An 18,938-nucleotide genomic window follows, 5' to 3' on the forward strand; every position below is an offset into this window, starting at 1 on the left:
AGACAAGATTAAGTATAAAAACTGAGCACACACAGGCATTTAAATAGTCATTCTTCCCATGCTCCATACATGATTGTAATGGGAAGAATCCTTAATAAGTGGTAAAATGTTAATTATCTTGTGGCATGCACTTCATAGTAGTTTGCAGCATATGGATGTTGTTGTCAAAGGTATGTAGGTTTCAACTGAACTGTATACAAAAATATTTGATTTTGCAGACGTACTAGCCAGTGCCAGAATATTCATGATTATAGGAATCAACAGTACACCTACTCATATTATTATTGTTTTAGTGGTTATGAAACTTATGCTGTTTTGTAAGTTTCTCCCCTTCTTTAGTTGCCCTTGTGTTGTTCTAATTGTTCTCTCACCACTGTTTTTGTAGTAGTCATGTACACATGTCCACAGCTATGTGGTAGCCTGCAAATTCCTGCTTTTTCCAGTGGTTTTCAAGAACAGTAGATCAATCTTAGCTCTTCCTCTATCTTTTGAATGGGTTTGAAGACTATGGTGATATTTCATTTCCTAAGGATCTTTTGTATGCAGTCAGTCATGTATTTAGTGAATAGTATGAAAACCTCTGATTTTACAGGGGGCTATGCATCACTATAATTTTTATGTGGTCTTTTTATGTAAATGGAGAATAACTATTTTTCGGCATCCTACCGGTGAGATATTCCAGTATTGGGTTGAGCAGTCCAGTTCATAGATGTTTCTTGCTTTACTTGCCAACATTGAATGCTGGTGTGTATACCATGCTGTATGTGTAGAATTTCCTTATATTATGTGGGTGAAGTTATCATTTTTCTTGAAGACTAGCACACCCAGAAAATGCAATCTGCCATCTACCTCTTCATCTATAGTGAAGTGAATCTTGGATTAATCTCCTTAAGGTGTCAATGAAAATGAGTAAGTTGCTCTTTGCCATGTCTCCACAACACAAATTTATCAGCCACATAACAGAAATTTTGTTTTTTGGCGGTACCTGCCCCCAAAGAAAGGTGGCATGTGGGCAAAGATAAGAAAAAAAATCCAATTAAATGTGGAACTAATGAAAAGTGAGTGTATTACAAAAGCAATTTAAATTTACCAAAATGTAATACAGCAAACCGTGGTGTATGGGTGGGCGCATGTGCATGCACACACTCTCTCTCTCTCTCTCTCTCTCTCTCTCTCTCTCTCACACACACACACACACACACACAATACACTAATTGTTACTTACTCCATAGTTCAAGATAAATTTCTCCAACTCTTGCAACCAAGCAGGATCTCTTTCAGTGTTGTCCTCAACTCCACTAGTATAAACAGGGTCACTGTATTTCAAAAGGTTGCCTGCATCATATATTTGTTTTAAGAATGATAGAGGATACTGAATGGTTGACTGCATAACTGTGTTTGCCAAAACTTCTATGTAATGTATTGCTTCTGTAACCATGCCTCTCTCAGCTAAACGAAGGGCATATAGTAATTTGTATGCCTGCAACACAAATAATATGGGTATTAGATACTAATGATTAAATCCTTAAACCAAAGCAGTTCATAAAATAATAAGCTATATCATTATGAAATGACCAATGTTATCAATATTTCACTGCAGAAAAATTACTGTATAATGCGCAATAACAAAAAACTTTGCACTATGGACTTTATACAATAACATCTTCCTTCCTTTCACCATACTGTGTAATCTAGCTCCCTAAAAGTAAATGTCCTCAATTACATCTAATCTGCCTGTACTCTTTTTTTTTTTTTTAAATTACAATGCTGGCAAAGTTAACTAGAGGCTAGTTCAATTAGCAAAGACAAAGAAAGGAGGTGGCCTCCAGCAGCTTAACTGCCCCCTTTCACAATTCCCATGTTCAGTAGACTTTTCTTGTTTGTTGCTTTTAATGCCCATGTTCCTCTTGCTTCAAAATAAGCCAAATACTTGAATAATACTTATTTCTTTCAATCACTGATGTGAAATTTTACACTGGTATCCACCTCCATACCACTTTTTCATGTACTACTTTGTATAGTGCAGGTACTATTTGCTCGTTTAGGATTTATGGGTACAAAGTGTAGGTATCCTTCGGCTAGGTAGCTTAAAAAAGTTATAACTTACAGAAAGAAAAAAATTATAAAATTATGAGAGACAAATGCTTGCCATTACTTACCTTCAGAATGTAATATTTTTAGTACTGCCAATAAACACAAGGACTTATCCTACCTTTTCAAACTGTTACTTCCTTCGTCAAGGAGGAGCCACAATGGATGGGTTGGGGAAGGTTAAAAAAAACAAGGGCAGGTCACTCAGACTCTAGGATGAGGGGGACCACCTGTTGCAACGACGAGGGGAGATATTTGTTTCACTACTTTCTGTGTATTTTCCTTTCTTCTTACATGGAATGATGCTGAGAAAAAAATGTCTATGTGAACTTATGAGTCTCAGACAGAGTGAAAACTACGTAATACAGAAAAAGAACTGTCCTGCCGACAGACATCAGCTGTGGGACAGATGTGGCCCCAACAGTGAGGAAAATTATGTTCAGTGCGCCAAGTCACATAAACTGTGAAAGCCAGTGCTAAATTTCACCAAGTAGCTAACCACGGGATCAAGACTGTACATTACAGTTTTGAGGCTAATTATGTATATGAACTTTACGTGACACTGACTGCTGAGCTGTGGGTTTAAATAAACAAATAATTTTCCTCTATTTAACGAAACTGTGCAGGGTAACAATATATTCCATATGGCATTACCGGCTGGGAGATCCGCACGGGTTTGGTTCAACCACGCAATTTGAAATGTTTTCTTTTTTTAAACATAATGACATTTTTCCTTTGTAAAGTAGTACGGCTGTGTCTTAAGTGAATCTGAGAAGTGTAGGTGACTGTGACAAATGTGTGTGGAGTTAGGTGTAATGTACGTGCTGCCGCAGATGAGGAAAGACAGACCACACTGAGGTGAAAGCCGATGTCAGCAAACAGTTCTATAACAGCTGCAAGGAGGCTCCGGGGTTTAATTCCATATTCGCTGGGCGGATCACTATTTACAGCATCACGTGCTCGCGCCATAAGACATTGTGGAAAAATTTAGAGTTTAACACAGCACACTACCACTAAGTCTTGTGACCAGGAATTTTGTGCCAGCACTTCTTTTCCCCCTGCAAGCCAAATACTAGGCGAAAATTTCTTCCATCACCAGGATTTTTACAAGCTACTTTCAAGTCGATCACCCCAAACAAGTTTTGCTAATGACCTCACCTGTGGCTGTGACTACTGGATAGGGTATTCGCAGTGACGGGATCTTTGGAAGCATTTACAATGATGTGTGACACAGAAGTGCTTTGACGTGGAAGCACAGTGACACGTTAATAGTGAATTATTTAGAAATATAGGAGACAACTCACCTAAAGGCAGAAATGCTGTGTCGTTGACAGATACACACAGAAAAGGTAAAGAGCTTTACTCTGCTAGCTTTTGGAATGGAATTCCTTTCTCAAGCTGTAGGAGAAACCTGTGTGCACACAAACACACACACACATGCCTGTCTTCTTACATTGTGCTCATAGCTCTCAATGCTAGTCTGTCCCAAGCAAGTAGTGTAGCTTTCACAGTCAACAATACAATCAATGAAGTCAATATTTATTATTGTTGTTGCTGTGTTCACTCTGAACACTGATTTGATGCACCTCGCCATGCTATTCTATCCTGTGCAAGCCTCTTTTTGTCCAAATAACTACTGCATTCTACATTTATTTGAACCTGCTTACTGTATTCATTTCTCGGTCTCCCTATACAGCCTTTATCCTCCACCCTCATACTTCCCTCCACTACCAAACTGACAAATTTCGACTGAGCTGTTATTTAGGCAAGTTGTGCCACAAATGTCTCTTCTCCCCAATACCGTTCAGTATCTCCTCGTTAGTTACGCACTCTACCCGTCTAAACTTCAGCATTCTTCTGTAGCAACACATTTCAAAAGCTCCTGTTCTCTTGTCGTCCATGTTTCACTTCAATACAAAGATACACACTACACAAATATCTTCAGAAAATACTTCCTAACACTTAAATTTATATTTTAAGTTAACAAATTTCTCTCGTTTCAGAATGCTATTCTTGTCATCGCCAGGCTACACTTTATATTCTCACGACTTCGGCCGTCGTCAGTTATCGTGCTGCCCAAATAGCAAACACATCTGCTACTTGTAGTATCTCATCTCCTAATGTAAGTCCCATAGCATCATCTGATTTAATTTGATTACAGTCCAGTCCCCTTGTTTTGCTTTTGTCGATGTTCATTTTATACACTCCTTTCAAGATACTGTCCATTCCATTCAACTGCTCTTCCGAGTCCTCTGCCGTCTATTGCAGAATTACAGTGTCGTCGGTAGGGACCAGAAAACGTAGCTCCTATTTTTTGCAAAATTTGCCCCTATTTTTTGCAAAATTTGCATCTATTTTTGTCAAAAGTTGCATCTATTTTCTTTGTTTGTAACTTATTTAAAAGGTCGGTCACGTTACACGAGTGAAGATAAACAAATTATTAGTTCTTTGAAACTAACTGTTAAAAAAGTGCCGATTGGGAACTTTTTGACTGGAATGTTTGCTTTTGCAAAAGCTTAGACACCTTTTTCTTCTGACACGGCCTTTCTTTTCTTCGTTTTGCTTTTAAAAATGATTCTTTTGTTGACAAGTAGCAGCACTTTCCTGCCAGTTAAGTGAATGTGTCTCAGGTATAAGGTGTTTCTGGACATTATTTGTCGTTTCCCACCCAATATGAAGATTAAAAAATCTGCAGACCACTAATTTTTACCTTTTGTGGGCATTCGTAGCCCTGCGACCTGTGCTCGACAGTGCTATATTTAGAACTGACACGGCACTTAGTTAAGAAGTAGAACAAAATATAAGGCAATTTGATTTTAACATTAGAGAAAGAATTTTGGGGCCGTTGAAAAATGTTACAGATTTTGTTTTCCAGTTGCTGCAGCATAAAGAGCTGGCGCTATAAGCTATAATTGCAGATGGCTGCAAGTGTAAACAGACGAGAATTTTGACCACCATATGAAAAAGAGCAGTGTACAGAAACAAACTCTGCCTCCATTTCATCTCTTCTGGTGTCGTAAAGGTCATAATCGAAATCTATGATCAACTAAGATTAGCCACTTCACTTATTTCAAAAGAAGAAAACAACAAGCAACATACAACACAAAGCATTTGGGGACAGCTACTGCGAAATTGCTTGTTGAAGTTAGCAGAGTATTGTTAAAGACGTAGTTCAGGGCTGACCTCTGGCGGTATTCGATGCAACTACAGCTCAAAACACCAGCCACCTAATTTTCCATGTTAAAACAGTCTGCATTACACTATCTTTTGAGCTTTAACTAATAAACAAACATACACATTTCCTTCTTATAACATGCTAGGTCTCGTGGCTGAGTACTACGTTGCATTATGCGGCGTGTAACTTAAACAAACCATCCGACCGCCCACAATGACATGGTACCAGATCATTGGGTGCACTAATACATCATTGTGTCCGTACACTTTATTTTCCAAATAGGGTCTTGCACACATTATCCTTCCAAACTAGGCTTCGCCAGATGATGTACAATGCTAGTAACTGTTTACATTTTCAATATTGTATGCAAAAGATAAAGCTACTTCAACCTGTCTCTGATAAACACGTCATCTGTATACAATTCGCTTTGAAACAGCATCTCTTAAGTATTTTGGCATTTTGAGGCAGAATTCACATCTATTGCAAAATGCAAATTTTTCCAGTCTGTAGTCACTGGCAAACACTGCTTGCTCAGTGTGCAGATTAAATAACATCAGGGACAGGCTACAATACTGCCCTACTCCCTTCTTATTGTTTCCCTTTCATGCCCTTTAAGGGGGGGTAGGACATCAAACGGGCCGACTTGGAGCAGGAGAGGCACCACAGGACATTTTAATTTCCACTGTCTATACTTTTACAAGTAAACTCATAAAACTTTGTCAGCATGACAGGAAGGATTCAGGATTCACACTCGTAGCATCGGAAGTTCAAAAACATAACAAAATAATTTTTTTTTTACATGTGAAATTTCATCTTTTTTACTTACTATTGGCTGCATTTGTTGCTATAAGTACACTTTTCTTCATAAGTAAGAAAGACTGTTCGATGAATTTTGCACAGCATACAAAACATACTTACAGGTGTCAAACTCTAGAATCTATTTAATTTATGACAAAATGAATGAACTGTTATGTTTTAAACTTTGTGTTTAGAAAAAAAATCAAATTTTGTAGTTAATTATCTCAATTTTTACCACAGTTTTAATAGATTTGGAAATTCTACAGTTTCATACACCTGTAAGTATGGTTTGTATGCTGTGCAAAATTCGTCAAAGAATCTCTGTTGCTTGTGAAGAAAAATGTAACTATAGCAACAAATGCAGCCAATAGTGAGCAAAAAAAATGATGAAATTTCACACATAAAAAAATTTATTTGGTTATGTTTTTGAACTTCCACTGCTATGAGTGTGAATCCCGAGTCCTTCCTGGTCATGCTGACATAGTTTTACGAATTCATTTGTAAAAGTATAGGCAGTACAAAATAAAATGTCCTGTGGTGCCTCTCCTGCTCCAAGTCAGCCCGTTTGACATCCTATCCCCCTTAACTCTTATCACTGTTGCCTGGTTTCTGTGTAAATTGCATAATCTTTTCACTTTTCTATATTTTACCCTAGCTAAAATGTTTATTCTAGCATCTTCTAAGATAAATTGTATGGCCAGTATCACCTCACATGTTCCTGCACTTTTCCGGAGCCAAAATTTATTTTCTCTGAGGTGGGCTTCACCCACTGTAAATAATTTGTCTCGGTATTTTGCAGTTATGACTAATTCAACTGTCAGTTCAGTAATATTCACACCTGTAACCATCTGCTCTATTTGGAATTGGAATTATTACATTCTTCTCGAAGTCTGATGGTGTTTTGCCTGTTTTATGCACGTTGCACACCAGGTGGAATAGTTCTGTCACAGCTGACTCTTCCTAGGATATTAGTAGTTCTGATGGAATGTCATCTCTCCCAGATGTCTTTTTTTACTTACATGTTTTAGTGCTCTGTGAAATTATTTCTGCAGTATCATATCTCCCATCTCATTTTTATCCACTTCCTTTTCCTTTTCGATAAACTTGCCTTCGAGTTCATTTCCTTTGCATAGTTCCTCTACATATTTCTACCATATTTCTATTATTTGCTTATTACTGGTTTTCTGTCTGAACTGGTGATATTCACACAGCTGCCTCTCTTTTTCTCTCAAGGCCTCTTTAATTTTTCTATAGGGGCATCTATCTTTCTCCTAGTTCTACCTAGCCATCCCTTCTTAGCCATTTTGCTCTCTCTCTCTCTCTCTCTCTCTCTCTCTCTCTCTCTCTCTCTCTCTCTCGACATCTGTATTCTCTTTCACCTGCTTAATTTGCTGCATATTTATATTTTCTCCTTTCATCAATAAAAGTCAGTATCTCCTGTTATATTCAAGGATTTTTATTGGCTTTGTCCTTTTACCTATTTGATCCTCTGCTGCCTTCATTATTTCATCTCTCAAAGGTGCCCATTCCACTTTTACACTATTCATTCAATCTGTGCCAAGTCAAGTGTCGCTTAATGCTCTCTCTGAAACTCTCAACAACCTCTGGTTCTCTCAACTTATCCAGGTCCCCATCTCCTTAATTTCATATCATTTTGCATTTTTTTCAGTTTTAGTTTACAGTTTACAGCCAATAAATTATAGCCAGAGTTCACATCTGTCCCTGGAAAAACACTACAATTTAAAATCTGGTTTGAACACACTGTCTTACCACTACATAATCAATCTGAAATCTTACGTTGTCACTATGTTTCTTCCATGTATACAATACAACCTTCTTTCATGGTTCTTAAAACACGCATTAGTGATGATTAAATTTCTTCTGTGTAAAATTCTACCTGACAGCTTCCTGTTTCATTCCATTCTTAAAAGTTCATAGTCTACTATTTTTCTCTCACTTCCATTTTCTACTATTGAATTCCAGTCACCCATCACAATTAAATTTTGCTTTCCCTTAACTGTCTGAATAATGGCATCTCATCATACATTATTTCAATCTCTTCATCATCTGTGGAGCTACTTGGCATATAAACATGTACTACTGTGATGTATGTTGGTTTCCTGCCTGTCTTGGCTATGATGATGCGTTCATTATGCTGTTCATATTATCCATACTCCTATTTTCTTATTCATTGCTGGCCCTACTCCAGCATTACTCCATTTGATTTTCTATTTATATCCCTGTAATTGCATGATGAGAAGTCCTGTTCCTCCTGCCACCAAACACCACTAATTGCCACAACATCTACCTTCAACCTATCAACTTTCCTTTTCAAATTTTCTAACCTACCTGCTCAATTAAGGGATCAAACATTTCACATTCTGACCTGTGGAATGTCACTTGTTTTCCCTGATGATGATAATTTATTAATAAGAGAGATTCCTGACAATGACACACAATGAACAACATTAAACAATGAAACTCCAGGTAGGAATATCAATGTAGGAAAAGACAGACTGCTACTTACCGTAAATAAGATACATTAAGTTCCAGACAGGCATAATTAAAAGACACTTTCATAAAGCTTCCAGTCACAGCCTTCATCAGTAAAAGAGAGACACACATCATTCATACACACAAGCAACCACACCTCATGCACACGTGACCGCCACTTCAAGCATCTCTACCCAAGATGCTAGAGTTGGCAGTCATATGCATGAGGTGTGCTTGCTTGTGTGTACGAATGGTGTGTGTCTCTCTTTTACTGATGAAGGCTGTAGCTGAAAGCTTTATGTAAGTGTCTTAATTGTACCTGTCTGCTACTTAACGTGTCTCCTTTGCAGTACTGAACAACAATTACAGAAAATATATCATGATGATGTTAGTACAACATATTTTAAGAAAGGCTATAGATTTGTGGCTGTAGTAATAATTAGGGTATGCCTGATACTGACAGAAGTTATTGATATCCATCTTTTAATGAAGGTTTCTCCCATTAATCAATAAAATGAAAGTTTACAAAGATGAGAATAACACATACCTCGAATTGTGGAAGTTCAAAATTTGTATTTGCTAGTTGGCATGCGTATATGTATATTTCTGTCATTTGAATAGCTTCATTAGTGGCAAATTCCATGAATGGTTTTACATGGGAAGAGCCAATCAAAACAAGTTTTGAAGCTTTGTTGGAATAAATACCAAATGGGAGCTGAGCCATGAGATAACAAAAATGCGCTGCATGGAGGCAACCTCTGGCTCCTGGAAACAGTGAGAAAGCATTAGATCAAAAACATTAAAAAAATCACAAAACAAAGGAACTTATTAGATATACAAGAATTGTAAATAAAGTTTCAAAGGGTACCTAAAGTGTCTCCAAGAGTAGTAATTGCTTTATGGTCGAGTTCTGGTCGTTGTGTCGAATTTGATAATATCATTGCCAAATGTGGTTTCCAGTCACCCCACTCCTCATCTGCACAGCACTGAATGGCAGATCAAAATAAAACGTTTAATGCATCTGCATTGTAATATGAAAAATTAAATTATTCTTATAACAGTACACATAAACCTATAACTGTACACAGTTACTCAAAATCCGTTGTACTTTTTCATTACTAATAACTGCATGAATTGCATGCCTATGGAAATATTATTGCTTGTGTACTACTTTCAGTTCTTAGGAAACAGGAATTTATTCACATGATGGTATATTTTTTAGTACTTTTATACTTACTTGCGTAACTTATATGCTTTTCATCAATAATGAAATAGGGTATGTGACCATCATTATTACAAAATAGCCTCATCATTCTAAATCCAGTTACGAGGGGGAAAAGATAATCATTCCTATAAATGCTTCTACTGTTTTCAGTTGTCAGATGAGATAGCCTAGCAACCTGAACTGCACTTATGGAAGGAGACATGTTTTAAAAGTATGTGTCACGATCTGGGCTATTTCCTTTGATGTTACTTTGACAATTTCATTTTCCCAAATGACAGCTAATGAGCAAGTCACTTTTCCCAGATAGTAGTCATCGCACAGTTCTGCGAGTGCCTCATGGTCTAATGTCTCTATTATTTCACAAACAACTGGAGCACACTGGTATCCGAAACGACACATGTACTGCAACGCCTACCAACTGTAACATGGTGGTTATGGTGACAAATGATGGGCATATCACATATGAGCACTGCTTCTTGTGCCTTGGCCATTTCACCATATAAGTTATTCTTTCTGAGGGAATGACATCCCCTTACCTTAATGACAGCAGAAAACTTTATATATATCTCTTAGACACACAGTTATATTTTTTTCTAGGAACTGAAGTTCCTCCCCCCCCCCCCCCCCCCCCCCAATTTCTGAAGCCAGTCATATGGCTCCACAGTACCTCAATCATCTACTGGTATATTTATTCTTTCCTCTCTCTTTGTATCTTTGACAGGACTCCAATGACATCGGAAGTCGACTATACCAACTTAATGGTTCTTTTAAGCAAACAACTTCAGTTTCCCAATCTTCGACATTAGAGATAGCTGGTATTTTCATCTCTTATGTTTTAAACCCTGTTTTATTGCCTTTGTTCTATTCTTTCTTGGAACACCCTTCCTTTCAGGTGATATGTGGAGAAAAATTGAATGAACTAACCATTGTAGTAGAAATCGTGGCCCCTTTCCCCTTGGAGGAGGGGAGGGAGCATATACAGTCTCACAACATCTGCTACAGGCAAACTACCACATGCAGATTGGCATGTACAGTGGCAAGAACAGATGTTGGTTGATACATTGACAATTTGTACCTGCAATGATATTAACACTGTTTCACAATGGGAAACATTAGGTTAGAAATGATACATGCTATATGTATTTGAATTATGCTGTTATCTCATCACATAGCACCTTTTATAACTATTATTTCTTGTAGTTTCTGCTCTTTGACATAGGCTGGACATAAGTCACTCCAAACTGAATGTTTGCCTAAACAATTACCATATATTTAGCAGGGATATGCAGCCTACATCTGAGCCACAAGCTGCTTGGTCACGTGTCCTGCAAGGAACATGATCTTTACACAAAAGTGTACAGTGGACAGAATTTTGCCACTTGAAACATCATAAGTGATTTGGTAAAAACACTTGTGTGTAATTTTTGTGGGTCCATTCTTCTACCCTTGTTATCCATAGGTATCACGAGCACTTTTCTCCAGACTCTTAGGACTTTGCACTGGGGGGGGGAGATTCACGATATATGCATGCTAAGTAGGGAGCTAGTGCCCTAGTGTAATATTTGTAAAACCAAATTGGGGTTCCATCCGGACCTGGAAAATGACTTTTTTTCAACTCTTTCAGTTGTTTCTCTACGCCTGGACTGCTTATTAGTATATTGGCCCACCAAAGTCTGTTTGATGGTCAAACTACAGTATGTCTGTACGATTCTCCTGCACGAACGATTTCTTAAATGTAAAATTTAAAATTTTGACTTTCATTTTTCTATCTTCTACTGTCACACCAGACTGGTTGACAAATGGCTGGATGGAAGCCTTAGACCCACTAAGCAATTTTACAAAGGACCACAATTTTCTTTGGTTCTCGGCCAGATCTTTTGCTGAGGTGTGACAGTGGTGGTTGATTTATTAACTTCAGTAACCATAGGTGCCATGATGACATCATGTTCACTAATCCCTGTCTTTATGCTGATGCCGTCTATAACAAAAGCCTCTTTGAACCTACAAGGTCTAAGACACTTTAAATTGCACATGGGCTGCTGAACTAGCTGCTCAAGACAATTTTTGGAAAACATGTTCAAAAGTACATCACAGGACTGTGTCTGTACCCCTACAATGAATCCAGAGACATCCCAGGTTATACTCTGTAGGTTAAAAGTCGCTTCCAACTAGTACTACATGATATGGGTATTTATGCAGTAATGACTGTAGACTTTTTGTTTGAATGATTCTAGAGCTATCACAGTCGAATCAGATTGCCAGTAAAAATATATAACAGTTAATTTGATTTCACTGTGACCTTTTATATGGGATCAGATAACTTCACTGTCATAATTTCGACCACAATAGGAACAATATTTTTGTCAACTGCAATGGACACTTCCCCTCCTATGGGTTCTAATCTGTCTTTCCAATATACATTCCATGACTCGCTAAGTATCTTCGAGATTTCTCCTTTTGGTTTCAGTCAGCTCTTGGGCCCAAGGATAGTCTGAGTGCGAGAACTTCCCTGGAGGGCAGTAAATTCAGAAACTATGTTACAAATACTTGGCCAATTTACTGATAAAAGTTTGACTGTCAAAGTGTCTTTGCTACGAACATGGGATGATTTTCCTATTTGCAAATTGGCTGGTTAGTGTTCAGACCACCTAAACTACTGCCTAGCCTAAAAAACACGTGCATTCCATAAGTACTCTGCCAACCAAGTAGCTGCTTCCCTTGTGTAGTGCACCCCTGACATATCAAGGGGAGTCCTAAAATTACCCCTCAATAACATAAGTCCAGAAATCTGCAGCCAGGACTGTCTCTGAGTCGACAAAGTCTTTGGTTGAGAGCCTCTACTCAATCCCAAAGCAAAGGACCTCAATTAACTCGAGGAACAATTCTGCAAATTGTGAGTGCTGCTTAAAACTCACGTGCAAGACCAGCAGCCTTCACCACCTCCACCAGCCACATGCACGAATTGAGGACGATCACAGAAGCAATGCGACAGGCACCGTTGGTGCCAACATGAGCCACAATTTGCAAATGACTACACCTTTCACACTCAACAGTTGTAGGCGAGGCTGCCTCCACACCTCTGATGAGGACCCTCGGCAGATATACCAAGTGCACATTGGTTTTCTTTCCAGTCCTGACCATTGCCTTCCTAAGGGGTTCCATAATGTGCTGAACATTGGAACTCCCAGTAGCTAGCAAATCGCTGCCCCCATATTCCTGCTCAGACCCTGCTGAAGGAATGGCCACCTGTTCACTCACAGGGCAAATAGGCGAGGCCAGACAGCTAGCCTCCACATTGGCCCTAAACCTCGAGCTACCCATAAGTGTTAACAACTGCCACTCACCCTGATGTGACAGCGGATCAACTGCATCAGGTACACTAGGACGTGCCTCAGCAGTAGAGCCAATGGGCTAAAAATATGACAGCTGAGACGTTCCTCATGACATGCCAGATTCTCCGCCATCGCTACACATCCTCTGATCCCGTAGTCTTCCTCGCCTCAAGTTCTGTTAGCCCCTGCCCCACACCCACATTCATTCATGCCCCTAAATTCATTTACCCAGCACTCACATATTCCTCTGTGTGGTCACCATTTCCTCTGTTCTGTGTCATCTCCTCAATCCACTCCCCCAGCCAGGTCACTGTGCGTTGTGTACAACTCCCTCAGCCTGCGAGCAGAATTAGCTCATCAGCACCACATTTCTATCATGTACACCTACTGCCTCTCCCTCCCAGCCATCAGCCACTCTTTCCAATCCTTGCTATTACTCCCCACCCATTTCTCTCCTCACTCACCACACCTGACACCAACCTTTTTAAGTCAAACTGCAGTTCTAAAATCGTGTAGCCATGCAGGTGTATATGTAGTGTACTATGGCTAAAGAATGATTTGTCTGAAAGCTAGCATTGCTTTCTGTCTCGTTTATATGCCTGTTGGCAACTCAACAATAAGCTAATTTACTCCTTCGATTATTTATATCCCATAAAGTATATACTTACCTGCAAACTGAATTTTTCATCATATCAATAGAAATAATGTTAGTGTTTCAAGAAAAATATAGTTAACTAAGAAATTCAGAGATGTGCTTGTGAAGAATATACAAAGCCTTGGAGTCCAAGACTTTTGTAGTATTCACTGTTAGAGCTATTTGCCACAAGATGATTTTGGTGTTAAGACTGACTGAAGTCCATACTTCAAATTACTGGAACAGGGCAATAAAGAGGCCACAGATATTAGAATGTTCCTCAACAATTTTATACAAGTAGTTTTTTCTATTTTTGATCACAGATGTGAACTAGTAATCTCCACCCACCTCTTTTTACACATTACAAAAAGATACCTTTTTCTACAGTACAGAAGGAGTTGTCAAGGACAAGATTTTTCAGTTTGTTCTCAAATTTAGTTTTACCCCCTGTCAGACACTTTATATCATTTATTAAGTGATTAAAATTTTTGGTAGCACAATTGTGAACCACTTTTTGTGCTAAAGACAGCCTTAAGCCGTCGGCACACGGACCGTGCTGTCGAACGTTAACGTTGAGCGTGCCAAGTTCAACGTGCTGCTAAACGCTCAGGAACGATGCGACTTGTGCATACGGTACGTGGGCCTCAACGTGGTACACGAGATCGCAACGCACTACAGCGACAGTTGAGGGATGTTTCTGGTTCGTAAATCACACTGTATATCCAACGGGCTAGCATAAAATTCCCACGTTAGCTCTATTAAAACGGACATTTCTTCCATCGTCCACGAAAAGGAAAGTACCATGTCCAATCAATAAGGACACAGGCTTATAAAAGTTCTATTACAAACAGTACGTTACAAATTTGGAATACTTCTCTGCATAAGATAAATATAATTTCATCATTCCCACATTTTAGTAAAACCCCAAGGTCGGTCTTACTGGATCACTGTTCCTAACCAGTAGCAGAATCTTTGCAACATGTGAATTACGAAGCGTAAATGAAGAAGGAGCAAAATATCTTTATACAAGTAGCGCAAGCTGTCCTTTAGATTAAGCCAATCGAACAAAGTCACCCCTAAAAAAAAAAATATTAAACTAATAATAAAGTATCAGAACCTAATAAAAACGCGAATGTTAGGAAAAAAAAATTGGTTGTGCCAGGACGCGAACCTCCGCCCCAACAAAAACCATATCTTGCTCAGCGACGCTAATCATTACGCTAGACCAACCCCACAGCGTTAATTTCTGATTCTTAGCACTTGCTAAAAACATTAATCGTAGATATGTTACTAACTAAAATTTAATTATAACAAATTGTACCAGGAATAATGTGTTTTGGGTGGATCTTCAGTGTGTCGCTGCCTTCAAATAGCCTACTCTCATTATACGCAAGTTACAATAATTCTTTTGCCACGAATATGAAGTTTCTCATTATTTTATCGGAACGAATCACACAGTTAACAATGGGGTTTGCAGTGATTCTCAATTTGCTGGTGCTCGGAACGGCAAAAATCCATATAGGCTTGAAATGAATGCCAATATGGCGCCTCACACCTCTGTACTGAAGGGAGACGGCGTGCTTGTGACGTAGGTGGTGTTGTGCCATCTCATTGGTCAACGCTCAGACGCACGCTCAGAATATCTGACATGCCAGATATTGCTCTGCACGTTCGGAAAGACTCCCGAACGTGCTATTCCACGCTGTGACGTCAGAAACTCGGCACGCTCAACGTTCAACGTTCGGATGCACGGTCCGTGTGCCGACGGCTTTAAGGTGGAGTAATGAATGCCATTTTTTCTTCTGGTATTGCAATTATGTACATCACTGTTCATTTTGAACTGCAGCATAATATTTAAAACAAATTTCATTACGGAATAAATATACTATGAAGCACTAGTCAAAATATCTAACTCCTTAAAGAGACATCTACAAGATGATCATGGGCAAGTACCAATATTAATCTTACAGCATGTTTTTGTGTTATGGAGACTTTCTTTCTTAAAACTGAGTTATCCAGAACACTATTTCACATGACACTGTTGAATGAAAATACACAAAATATGTGTACTTACTGATTTGTCTCTCCCCTAAGATTTGCAACAGTTTGAAGTATAAATGTGGTTGAACTAAGTTGTTTCAGATGTGCAGAACTGAATACACTGTGTATCTTTGAAACAGAGTGAAACCAGTCACAGAAAACCATTCAATAACATTATACTTTTAAGAACATTATTTACCATTTCTTCTGCTGCTGTATAAATGTTTAGACTGATTACAATACTAATGTCATCCGTAAAAATAAATAATTCTGCTGCTTGTACATTAGGTAGGTCATTACCTATACGAGAAACAATAGGGGACCTAAGATTGAGACCTGGAGAACCCCGTAAGTGATTTCTCCCCAGTCAGAAGAATCTCCCTTGCTTACATTGGTTGAATTTGAACCAAGCACAACTTTCTGCAATTTTTTGGTTAGATATGGCATCACCCACAGGTTGGGTATACCATCAATTCCATAAATCCTCAAGTTTATCCAAGGGAATATTCTAATTTACATTGTCAAATGCCTTAGATAATTCATAGAAAATATCAACCAGCCCTATTTTGTTTGTTAATGCTTGTAAAATTTGGTGAGTGGATGCGTAAATGATATTCTAAAACTGAGCAATTTTTCTGAAATCAGAACTGTGATTTACTGACGATATTACTGTTGTTCAGCTGGAATGCTGCTCTAGAATACATTACCCTCTAAAAAATTTTGGAAAATTATGTCAACAGTGAAACAGGTCAGTAGTTATTGACATCTCTTCTATAATTTTTCTTATAGATGTGTTTAATAATGGTATATACCAATCTTTCTGGACTTAATGATGCATTACATATTTCAGGAAAGATGTGAACACATCTTTAGTACTCTTTTGGAAATTCCAGATGAACTTTTATTTTTGAGTGAAAATATAATTTTCTTAATTGCAGAAGGAGAAATGGGTGGGACATCCATATGACAGAATTTTACATGACTTGCTTTTTCAACATACCATACAGCTTCGATTTTTCTCTTGAACTGTTTGTCCCTGTATTTTCTACTACATTCATGAAATGATTATTAAACATATCTGCTACCTGTGACTGATCATTTATAGCCCTTCCATTTAAATAAATAGTGATGTTATCCTGTTCGGTGGCCTGTTGTACTCTCACTCATTTCACTGCATTCCACGCAGATTTAAGTCTGTTACCAGAACTACTGATTTATAGCATAATGTGCATGTTTCTTGACTTTTTAATAACTTTTCTTACTAATTATGAGTACTTTTTGTAGCGTGCAACTCCAGCATGATCTTTGCTTATTCATGCCAACAGATAAAATTTCCTTTTCCTTTCACAAGACGCTTTAATCCCTTTATTGACCAATAGTTTTATACATGGATATACATAAAGTAATGTGCGGAAGCAGGTATTTTATACAAAGAGATTACAGATAAGCAGAAACCATATATTTTACACAGTGGTGAAAACAGTGTTGCTGGAGATGATATTTCGCTGCGGCCCCTGATGTTGTCTGAAGTTGCAAATAGGGGTGCACAACTAAGTTAACACCTATAGACCACTGCCATCTTATTGTGAATCATTTGGTTTTCTGATGACAGTGGAGAATATTGCCAATCAACTAAGTCTACAACAATTTGATGTGACAATCACCGAGACCATTCTATATGACATATCAACTACGAAAAACTTTGTGGCTGTATTGACAACATTAACAGCTGGAACATACAGCACAGTTTACATATCTGTAGGTATCTATGGAGCTAAAAGTAAATACCCAAATTTTGCACATGGATGTACATTTTATGTTTATCTCATAGAAGTTGTACGAAATATGCTCCTGCATGAAATCAAAGGTTAAAAACAAACACATGCAATGGAGAATATCCAACAAAAATAGCCACTTAGTCCTTAATGTAATATGAGGACTTATTTTCATAACATAATTAGAAAACACACACAACTGTCTAATGGTAAAGGAGACTGTAGAAAAATTTCTATCCGGATAGGACTAAGAAAATAACAAGAAGGGGAAATTTTAACAGGACATTAGAATAGTCTGGTCCTTCCGAGAGGCACTTCATCTCATAAGAAACATAATTCAAATACCTGGATACAGCTATCTATTGAAACTGTTTGAAATCAATTAGTTTCATAGAAATTATTAATATTTGTATACAAAGTTTATTAATACTTACTGTAACAGCAGCGGGTTGACGACCAGACATAAGCTGATATAATGTCTGTAAAGGATCATTCATCTTCAGACCATTGGCAAATCTCATCATGACCTGAGCATGTGTTCGCTTATCCATTTTTGAGGCAAGGAATAAAGCATGTCCCCAGAGACCATGCTTCATTGCCCATTCTGCAAATAATTAGGGAAAAATTCATCTAAAATTACAGATTATTCAGTGGATGAATTTACAGTGAATTAAGTGTGAATAAATAACGAAAAACAATAATTACAAAAAACAGCAATGAATACATTCCTAGGGTTTGCATTTCTACAGTGTTTTTTTTTATTGCTCACTTTGTCTGCAGATATTTTCAGTAAAGCCATTCAAGGCTGTCGGGGTACTGTTGAGTGCTAGCTGACTTCAAAAAATACTGTGGGGCCTACATACTTGTGAAATGATTATAAATTGAAAAAGACATTCATTACTGAGGAAACTGGTTTACAAAAAAGCATGGCAAGATTTCACTTCTACTGCTGAAAATCTGCACCCATTAGTGTAGTGAACCATACCTATTTGACTGTCACTGGCCTCACTTTACCTATACATATATAAATTAAAGTCTCCCACAGTTTCTGTCTCTGTGTTTGGGCTAATTTTAGCACCTACAGTAAGGATTTTGATATGATTTTCACTAATAGATAGACTGATTTACAAGGAACATTTTTCTATATAATTTACAAAATTTCATAAAAATTGGCTGAACTATAACAAATTGAAGTCCCCATCATCGTAAAGCTGCCCAGCTGCGGCGCACAGCCAGTGATGTGGGATGCATAACATAGTAAGCTAGTGAGAACAGATTTTTTGGTACAGAATTTATGTTTAAGATGTGTGAAGGGAAATACAGGGAACGGTCACACAGAAAAGTCTGCTTGTGCTGGAATGGTGCTGTAGTCAGT

The 18,938-nt window shown here is 38.0% G+C and overlaps 1 protein-coding gene across 3 annotated transcripts in view; it reads right to left on the reverse strand.

Annotated features, from left to right (window-relative positions):
* Positions 1–18,938, reverse strand: part of LOC126185099 (uncharacterized) — a 232,359-nt gene that overhangs the window by 52,000 nt on the left and 161,421 nt on the right. For all 3 annotated transcript variants that reach the window (XM_049927911.1, XM_049927910.1, XM_049927912.1), the window contains 4 exons: positions 17,998–18,167; positions 9,426–9,543; positions 9,105–9,322; positions 1,226–1,480 (listed from right to left, as the gene is read on the reverse strand). In XM_049927911.1, the coding sequence (XP_049783868.1) occupies positions 1,226–1,480; positions 9,105–9,322; positions 9,426–9,543; positions 17,998–18,167 (761 nt within the window). The remainder of the gene's footprint in view (positions 1–1,225; positions 1,481–9,104; positions 9,323–9,425; positions 9,544–17,997; positions 18,168–18,938) is intronic.

Source organism: Schistocerca cancellata, chromosome 4 (assembly GCF_023864275.1).
Source record: "Schistocerca cancellata isolate TAMUIC-IGC-003103 chromosome 4, iqSchCanc2.1, whole genome shotgun sequence".
In the NCBI taxonomy this organism is placed as follows: Eukaryota; Metazoa; Arthropoda; class Insecta; order Orthoptera; family Acrididae; genus Schistocerca; species Schistocerca cancellata.